The sequence below is a fragment of the Ictidomys tridecemlineatus genome, chromosome 3, assembly GCF_052094955.1.
Source record: "Ictidomys tridecemlineatus isolate mIctTri1 chromosome 3, mIctTri1.hap1, whole genome shotgun sequence".
Classification (NCBI taxonomy): Eukaryota; Metazoa; Chordata; class Mammalia; order Rodentia; family Sciuridae; genus Ictidomys; species Ictidomys tridecemlineatus.
This window is the reverse complement of record NC_135479.1, coordinates 203,340,509-203,350,294: the sequence shown is the minus strand read 5'-3', so window position 1 is coordinate 203,350,294 and position 9,786 is coordinate 203,340,509. Positions and strand designations below refer to the sequence as shown.

Genomic DNA, 9,786 nt, shown 5'->3' with positions numbered 1-9,786 from the left:
CAAAGATTCATTGTTTCACGTTTTAAAGTCAAGAGTTCTTGAAACTATTATGAAAAACACGTCAGTATTGCAGGAAACCACTTTGCACTGTTCGGTAAAGAAATGTAGACAGAAGCTTGCCATTCTGATGAGGAATGGAAGGTACAGTGACCTAGCTTCCATTGAATAGTCCTGGTTTGTGAATACTTTCCAACATTCTTTCTTATAAATAAAACAATGTCATTCACAGATGGTGTTTTCTCATTTAAAACATTGTGTCAGGAGCTTCTTATATTTTTTAATCCTTCAAACACTACTGTTATTTTTAGAGCTGTGACTAATATAGGCCAATCAAGTTTGACTCAAAGATACTGAGATAGTTACAAGTTCCATATTATTAATATAATGAAAACAAAATGAATGTATAATAAATAACTTAAAAGTAAATACTTGAATGTCAAATAATTTTATTTTTCTGATGGAAGAATTAATTGTGACACTGTTTAATTTCTTAGTAACACTCTCCAGTGGCTAATTTTAATGTGTTGGTACATAACCCATTTGTTCATCGAATACCAGGTTGATGAGGCTATAAAAGTAATTTTCAGATACAACTCACATTTAAATCATTAAACTTTGAGAATAACAATTTACCTTCCTTGTAGGGATAGCTTTATGCAATCAGATGAAGGTTATAAGAATATAATTGAAGTGGTTATAAGAATATAATTGAAGTTTCCGGAGGAAGAAGAAATTCACAAGACTGTAACAGAGAAACCCTGTCAGGTCTCTAGCCTGTTGCCTCACGGATTTGAATTCAAACCTGCAACATCAGTTTTCACCTGAATTTCCAGCCAGTTGGCCAACTTTGCCCATTTCAGACTTGCCATCCTCCACAAATGCAAGTGTGATCCAATTCCTTAAAATAAAATTAAGTTTGTTTACACACACACACACACACACACACACATTCTTCAGCTTCTGATTTTCAGGAAAACACTGACTAATGCACTCTCCAAGTAACAGATAATTTCCTTCATGTTTAATTTTAGTTTCTACTCTAACCAATTGATAAGTCCTTTTTGAATACTTAAGTAATATTTTTATATTACTTAATATTTAGTAGGAGAGGAACACACCTTTTCCTATACAACCAAAGAACAAAACCCAGAACTGTAGTCATATGGATGCTCATTATAGAAAATAAAATTTAAAAACTTGATTTTTATGTTAGAGTCACAGAATACTAAATTATGAGGACCTTCAGAAGCCTCCTGTTCCTGCCTCTGATATATGTGAGAGCAAAAGTGGAGAGATGTAATTTGGTTTTGTTTCCATTCTAATATACTAAACCTCATCTCTATCAGTGAAAAAAAAATCAGACATTGTGATGAGTGGTTTTACACACTGGCATTTACTTGTTAGGTTTAGAAACATCTTATTTGGTAAAATATCTTTGTGCATTGCTCAATTCCCAGTAAGTTTCGGGGGGGGAGGGTTGCTTTTTTTTTTTCAAATTGAATTTATTTTGTTTTTTATTTTGTTTGCTACAGTGTGGAATTAAAAAAAAAAAAAAAGGAAAGTTGACTGCAATGATGGCTTCCTGTTTGGTCCTCTAAGCTGTTTTCCTTTCCTTTCCTTTCCTTTCCTTTCCTTTCCTTTCCTTTCCTTTCCTTTCCTTTCCTTTCCTTTCCTTTCCTTTCCTTTCCTTTCCTTTCCTTTCCTTTCCTTTCCTTTCCTTTCCTTTCCTTTCCTTTCCTTTCCTTTCCTTTCCTTTCCTTTCCTTTCCTTTCCTTTCCTTTCCTTTCCTTTCCTTTCCTTTCCTTTCCTTTCCTTTCCTTTCCTTTCCTTTCCTTTCCTTTCCTTTCCTTTCCTTTCCTTTCTTTCTTTCTTTCTTTCTTTCTTTCTTTCTTTCTTTCTTTCTTTCTTCCTTCCTTCCTTCCTTCCTTTCTTTCTTTCTTTTTTTCTTTCTTCTCTTTCTTTCTTTCTTTCTTTCTTTCTTTCTTTCTTCCTTCCTTCCTTCCTTCCTTCCTTCCTTCCTTCCTTCCTTCCTTCCTTCCTTCCTTCCTTCCTTCCTTTCTTTCTTTCTTTCTTTCTTTCTTTCTTTCTATCTTTCTGCCAGGTTGTGTCATCTTTGACAATTTTTCAGATAAATATTTGGAGAATAAGTTTTGGAAACAAGATGAACTAAATGTTTCCCAGTTTTCTTAGAAGCCTCTGGATAAACTAAGAAGCATACCAAAAAAGACAGGACTAGCCTCTGACAGTTGAGTGGTCCATCCAGCACTCAGGCGATGAATTCTACTTAAGCCAGAAGAAACCTGTCCCACCTCTGCCATCCAAATAGGATACTGCTGAATGAGGCACAGAGAGGCAGAAAGGTGGTCATGATGTCCACGCAAAACCACAGAAGAAGAGAATCTTAGCTTTGTTTACCTGAAGCCAGTATTTGAGTTTCAGGCTATCAATGTTAATATGTTGGACTCTTTAATATTTTTAAACAAAGATAAATGATAAAATTTTATTTCAATAAATATTTGAGAAATGACAGCTACAGTACTATGGTAGAAATGATTAACATGAAGACAACATAGTATAGGATAATAAATATGAAGCTGTTGATTTCATCTTTTCTGGACTCCATTTATGCCAATCCAACATAATTGAATGTGCCTTGCTTTCTGGCTAGGGTTTCCCTAGTAATAATGATTTATACTGCTCCTGGGATTGAGAGACAGGTTGTCACAATTTCTATCATTTTTACAGACCAAGCAGATATGAGCACTGCTGCTGGACCCCGAGGCCACTCATAGTCATATCATAGGTAAAATGGGACAATTCTCATTTAAAAAATTCCAAAATTAACAGAATTCATTCAAGAATATTTAGGTGCCTGAAGGTCCTTGCATCTATAAGAGAGTAGGTAAATCAATAGGTACAACCCTTCTAACAAAAAAACTTTCAAGCCAAGATGGATTCACTTGCAAATTATTCAAAATTATTGGGAAAAATCAATTCTGCATAAAATCTTTCAAAAAAATGAAAACATAAAAACTTTTCAACTCATATTATGAGATCAATACCACTCTGACAGAAAACCATATATAGACAATATTATAAAAATATTCTAAACCAATATCCCTTATGCACTATCACAAACTCCTCAGGAAAAAGTCTGTGAATCTAATCTAGCAATATATTAAAATACAGTAGGCATCATGACCAAGGAGACCATCCCCAGAAAAGCAACTAAGTTTGGCTTTCAAAATCAAAAAGCACAATTTGTCATGTTTACAGGGAAAAGAAAAAAACAGCTATGCAGTCATCTTAGTAAATACATAACAATGTTTCTAGTAAGATCCTATATGCCTTCTTGATAAGAGTTCCTAATAAAAAATTTTAGAAAAGGATTTCATCAGCTGGATCAGAGACAAGGCAAGGATGTCTCTCCTTTTCCTGGAAGGTTTTGTCTAGAACAATAAAAACAAAAGAAAAAATATCCATATATATTATAAAGAAAAAAACAGAACTATATTTGCAAATGACATAATAGCTAATATAAAATACAGGAAATAATTTACAAATATTTGATAGGATCAAAATTAAGTAATGAAAGTTGTAGGATATAAGATCTATACTTAGAAAAATATAATTTTAGGTAAAATAAATTTATATTTTTTATTGAGAAGCAAATAAAAATTTTATTTTTAAAATGTGTTTAAAATAACACCAAATAAATAACACCAAAGTAATTCTAAATCTATTCTAACACAGCATATACAGGACTGTGGACTGTGTGTGATGACATTAAAGAACACTTAAATAAATAGGCATATCATGCCCATAGGACAAAAGACTACTCAGTTGCCAATTCTCCCCAAATTGGCTATAGACTTTACATGATCCTAATCAAAATCCCCACCAAAGGGATTTTTTAAAATAGAAATTGATAAACTCACTCTTTAAATTTGTAGAGAAGCTCAAAGGAATTAGAGCTGGGAAACAACTTTGAAAATACAGTCCAAAGTTTGCAAATATACAATGTGATTTTAAGGTTTACCATAAAGCTCTATTAATTAAGTCCTTGTGGTTCTGACCCAAGGCAGAGATACAGATCAAGAGAACAGAAGCTTGACTCCAGAAATAGATGTATATAAGAGTGATTAACTGCCTTTTAGCAAAGGTGTCATGATAATTCAGTGAGAAAGGGTGTTCTTTTCAATGAATATTACTAGGGTGGTTGGACATCAAAATATTAAATATAAAAGAGGACTGACCAAAATTCTGTACTATGGACTCAGACTCAGAGATTTGGGGCTAATTTGTGTTTCATCAAAATTACACACACACACACACACACACACACACACACACACAAGCACACAAACACACGCACACACACACACATACACTCTTCAAAGGTTTTAATAAGATATGACATGACAAACCACCACTGGAGAAAAATGTTGGAAACATCCATATTTGATAGAGGAACTGTATGTTGGATATATAAAGAAGTATTATAACTCAGTGAAAACTCAAATAGAAAAATGGTCTAAATATTTGAAAAGATATCAATAAAGAAGACATCAGAGACACAGACAGAACATGAAAAGACGTTCAGTATTATTAATCATGAGAGAAATGCAAATTAAAACCACAGTGGTGCACCTCTACATGCGAACTACAATAAGCAAAATAGTAATTATTATATTATTATGACAATTATATAATTATAATATACACAGTGCTGCTGAGGATAAGGAACAAGGAAAACTTTCATACATTGCTGTTTGGAATGCAAAAATGTTACATCCATTGTGAAAAAGAGTTTGGCAGTTACTTATAATGCTAAATATACAGTTACCATATGAAATAATCTCATCCCCAAGACATTTACTCAAAAGAATTAAAAACATACTTTCACATAAATATTTACATTCACGAGTTTATAGAAATTTTATCCAAAGTAACCCAGAACTAGATATCATGTAAGTGTTTGTTTCATGGTGAATGAATAATAAAGTGGTATGACATATGGATAATGAATCACCATTTAGTAATAAATCATACTGAATAACTGAAATGTGAAACATCAAGTGCATTATGCTCTTTAAAAGAAGCTAAACACAAAGGTCATGTGATGTGTATTTCCATTTACTGTTCAAAGACAAGAACAGAACTTCAGGTATGAAGAGATTGGTGTGAGAACTTCTGGCAATAATGAACATATTTTATCTTGATTGGTTAATGATTACATAACTATACATGACTGTTTTTCAAAACTCATTGATTAATACATTTCAAAATGATGAATTTCATTACACAGGAATTGTATCTTAATAGAGCTGACTGGGGAAAATAAGTATAAATAACTGACCAAAGGAGTATACATATGAAACACAAAGACCTGATATAGAATATAAAAATAAATTTACAGTTCAGATGATTCTATAGAAGAATGGGCAAAAGATAACTAGAAAGAGAAATTCAGCATGTTTGGTTTATACAGCTAATAAGTGATGGGATCAGGATTCAAATCCAGTCAGCCTACACTCAAGGACTGTCATTTTAATAGCCACAATGCCTGGCTGTCTTACTTCTGAATACACACCTGCCAGAGCCCTAGGCAGCAGGTAAAAGGACCTATACAAAAGTATGCTTCTGGGCATATGATTTATGATAATGAAAAAAATCAAAAAAGTAAAGGATAAATAAAATGGCACAAATATATAAATATCCACATGGGGATATTTCTTTAAAAGTTTATGTAAATAATTTTAATATATAAAGAGAATCATCCATATATGTTCCATAAGAGAGAATTATTGCAACTTAACCAATAATAATACAATGAACTGTCTATACCTACAAACATGTGTAAAGAAAATTTTCTGTAAGGTTACTGAAAACTGATATCACATATCACGTGATGCCTTTGGCAAGGAGGAAAGAACCAGACTGAAGTTGGCCACCAGAAACAGCCTTCTGATATTTTATTTCTTTAATTAATAAGAGAAATCATTATACAAAAAATGACAAAATTGTAACAATTATGATTTTAGGTATTACAGAAAACCATATTCCTCTATGTATTTTATTTAGATGTTCCAGTTTCTCAAACAGCTTTGGACAAACATCAGGGTAGGTTCTTGCAAGTGGTAAAAAAAAAAAAAAAGATTCTTCTGTGAGCAGAGCTATTTGGAAAGCAGATACACTGACCTTTATATTCAAAATACAAATTAGGGAGAATTTGAGTCACAAGACACAACATGGGTCCATTTGAAGTAGAAAAAGATGCAGTCAGGTAGGAGAGATACCAGGTTCAAGAATAATCACAAACACTGATTATAGCAGGTTGGCCAGGCAAGGTTTGCTGGTTATCTGAGCAAGAGGCCAAGAGCAGAGTGGGCCAGTGATTCTGCGGAGTCCTTCACTGATCCAATTCTTCAGTGTGTGTTACTCCTTTAACAGATAAATCCCCTCAGGATGAATGCATTTGGAAAACCAAATCCAGCAAACTACAGCTATTATGAGGAAGAACTCCAGGGATTGAACAATAAAGCCTCTTTAATTTTTGAGACTATAAAATTTAGCATGAAGGAAGAACTGTGTACAGAGTGGAGTATAGAGATTTCTTCTATTTTTGTTACTACCGAATATTTTTGCCTGATTTTAAGAGTTTTCAAAAATCTAACAAAATCTCAATAAGAGTCAGCTTGAAGACTGAGCTACATTAACATGATGATCTGGAAAAATCTTTTTTAAGCAGTTCATATCATAAGCTACTTTTGGGTACTGAGTACTGCAAAGCTAGTTTTTCTCTGTAGTGTTAGTATTTCTCAATTTCTTGGAAGAAAAGAAATTTTTAAAAAGAAAGGAAGGAAAGTTTTCAGTATTGCACCTTTTCCTCTGACACATTCAAATATTGAACAGTTTGCCTGTATATATAGAAGACACATATAGAATATTTAATTAGTTCCAAAATCCACTTCTGAACAACTGAAACTACTTTAGTTTTGTTTTACTTTTTTCTTTCATTCAGAGGTACATATTTCATTACCATTTGCACAAAGTACACAAATAACTCTAATGAAAAATATTAATGTAATTAAGGGTGGGTGGAGGAAGTATTAATTAGAATTGACTTACTCTCAAGTAATTTTAATGTTTATTTCCTCTCATGGGTAGCTGACCTGGAAAAGCAAAAACTTATGGATATTATAAAGTAAGTTTTTTCTTTCCTTTTTTTGTATTTTAGCAGAATCGAGTTTTAACAAGAAACGAGTAATATTTGCAGTTCCAGAGGAATTCAAGGCTGACATTATAAAAAATACCATATGTTGGGGATGGCACATGCTTCTGTAGGAAATTTAATAGGTGTCCATTCATAAAGCACAGCTTATTTTGCTTCAGTGAATCAGAGTGATGGCTTAAGTATTGCACAAGGGCACTTCATGCAATGCATGCCACACATTGGATTCTGTATGGGTGAGAAAATCATAAAACAAAGTAACTAATGCTCTGAAGCACGCACATGCTTGGGAATAAAGAGAATTAATTTTTAGATAGTTGAGTGGCTCTCCCTCAATGACAATTGTGGATGCCATTTCCCTTAGTTAAACCAAATCAAACGTCAGATTGAAAAGAAGAAGAAAGGGTACAAAGCAGATAAGAAGGTTTTTGTCCCACATTAATCTAAGTATGGATTATCTGCTTCTTTTTTTCTTTCCTAGGCCAGAAGGTAAAACTCTGCTTAAAATGTATGAAGATTAGTGAAACGTAGAATTCCTCCAAACACTATTCAATGTAAACATACTTAGAAGAGATAAATAAGGCTTTAGTAGACTTTCATATCAGTATCTATAAGCTTAATAAATTCTTTTTTGAGACAAGTTAGAATTTGCTTTTAAATTTTTCAGAGTATTTGAAACTTTACTCTGCATAAGGAACCCATAGTTAAAGACTCACTCTTACTTCTCTAACTGAGATATTAGAAAAAAGTTAAGGAAACTTTTTGAGAGATAATTTTTTTATGCATGTATTGACCAAATTTCAGTAAAATATGCACATAGTTCTAAGGCTTCAATTTAATATCTGCAGTAATTCCTAACAATCCCCAAAATGTTCTTTGAAGTCTATATTAATATTGTAGCTAATTATCCTTCTACCAATAAAAAAATTCAAAACACAAAGACAAAATTTAAATAGATTTTATGTATTGATTTAGGGTATAAGCAAAAGCTACAAAATAGACTAATAAGAAAATACATGAAAAAAATCTTCTGTTAAAAGTCTCACTACAAGTGTTTTATTTATTATTTCCTTAGTGAGAATAATATAAGAAAGCTTCTCTTTCAGGAAGTTTATTGATATGAACACCAACAATGTTGTTGCTCTCCTTAATTCTTATCCTGAGCTCAAGATGGAGAGAAAAGAGATTTAACTGAGTAGAGATAATATTAAAAGAAATTCACTATAATGTGCTTATAAAGTATAAAAGGATGAGTCATTTTGAAAAGTTACCACTGATGTTCCTGGTGACTTCATAAAATTGAAGAAATAACTGATGCAATTTCTTTTGGTAGAACAAGGACTCTGTGTGCGCACAGATCATAAAAGCAAGACCTTCAAAAACATGATCAACTATCATGCTGAAGGTCAAACCACAACAAACTCTAGGGACAGAAAACAGTGAGTGGCTTCCTGGTAAGTGTATCAGAGAGATTAAAGTGCAATTACATGAACACGTGATAAACTTCAACAATAACTTTGAAAACATTCTCATATAAAAGGTGAGGGAGAAAGATGGAACTTCAGGAAATTGGACACACCCAGGTGCAAGAGTATATATAACCTGGAGTCCAGACCTTGACATTGAAACTCAGAGCATCTTTTCAGATCCACTCAGCTAAACTCACATCTCTCATCATGTCCCACAGCTGTCACTCTGGATACTTCTCCCACTCCTTTGGGGGCCACCTGCCCTATTCACACTCCTTCTGTGGTTCTTCGTACCCCAGCAACCTGGTCTATACCACCAACTTCCACCATCCCAGGACCTGCCACCTGGGCTCCTCTCACTACAGGGGCTGTCAGGAGATCTTCCACAGGCCCTCAAGATGCCAGAATTCCTGTGTGGTGTCCAGGACCTGCTACCAACCAAGGACCTTCACCCACTGCAGTCCCTGCCAGAGGACCTATGCTGGATCTCTGGGCTTTGGGTCCAGCAGCTGCCACTCCCTGGGCTATGGATCTAGAAGCTGCCACTCTCTGGGCTATGGCTCTAGAAGCTGCCATTCCTTAGGCCATGTTTCTGGATGTTGCCCTTCCCTGGGCTATGGATCTGGATTCCACCACCCAACCTATGTGGCTTCTAGGAGCTTCCAGTCTTCTTGTTACAGACCAACCTGTGAATCAGCCTTCTAGAGATAAATCTAAGGAGACAGTGAGACATTTAAGCCAAATGTCTCACTGTCTCCTTAGAGCTACTGTTCTTAGTTTCTCAGCAATGTTAGCACCTCTTCTCTGGCATCAAGCACAGGCTGACAGACTAGCACTTTCAGGCTGTGAAATTAATGAATGAATAAAATATAGAGTCCAATGTCTATAATTTAGAAACAAGTAATTCATAAGTACATAAATTCATCCTATAAAATTTATGGAAGTTCAGTTATATTTGACCTAATAAACTCATTCACTCTTGGATACCATATGTGACTCTGCTTTTTTTTTTTTTTTTAATTTTCAAAGTTTGATTTGGGATCTGCTTTTGGTTCTCCAGGTTCTCAGAGTACCTTCCCTAGG

General features: G+C 33.9%; 1 protein-coding gene across 1 annotated transcript; it reads left to right on the top strand.

Moving 5' to 3' along the window:
• Positions 1 to 8,889: 8,889 nt before the first annotated feature.
• On the top strand, positions 8,890 to 9,408 carry LOC101967380 (keratin-associated protein 13-1). The gene has a single exon (XM_005323625.4). It carries the CDS (start codon positions 8,911 to 8,913, stop codon positions 9,406 to 9,408), a length of 498 nt encoding a protein of 165 aa, XP_005323682.2. The 5' UTR covers positions 8,890 to 8,910.
• Positions 9,409 to 9,786: the final 378 nt, after the last annotated feature.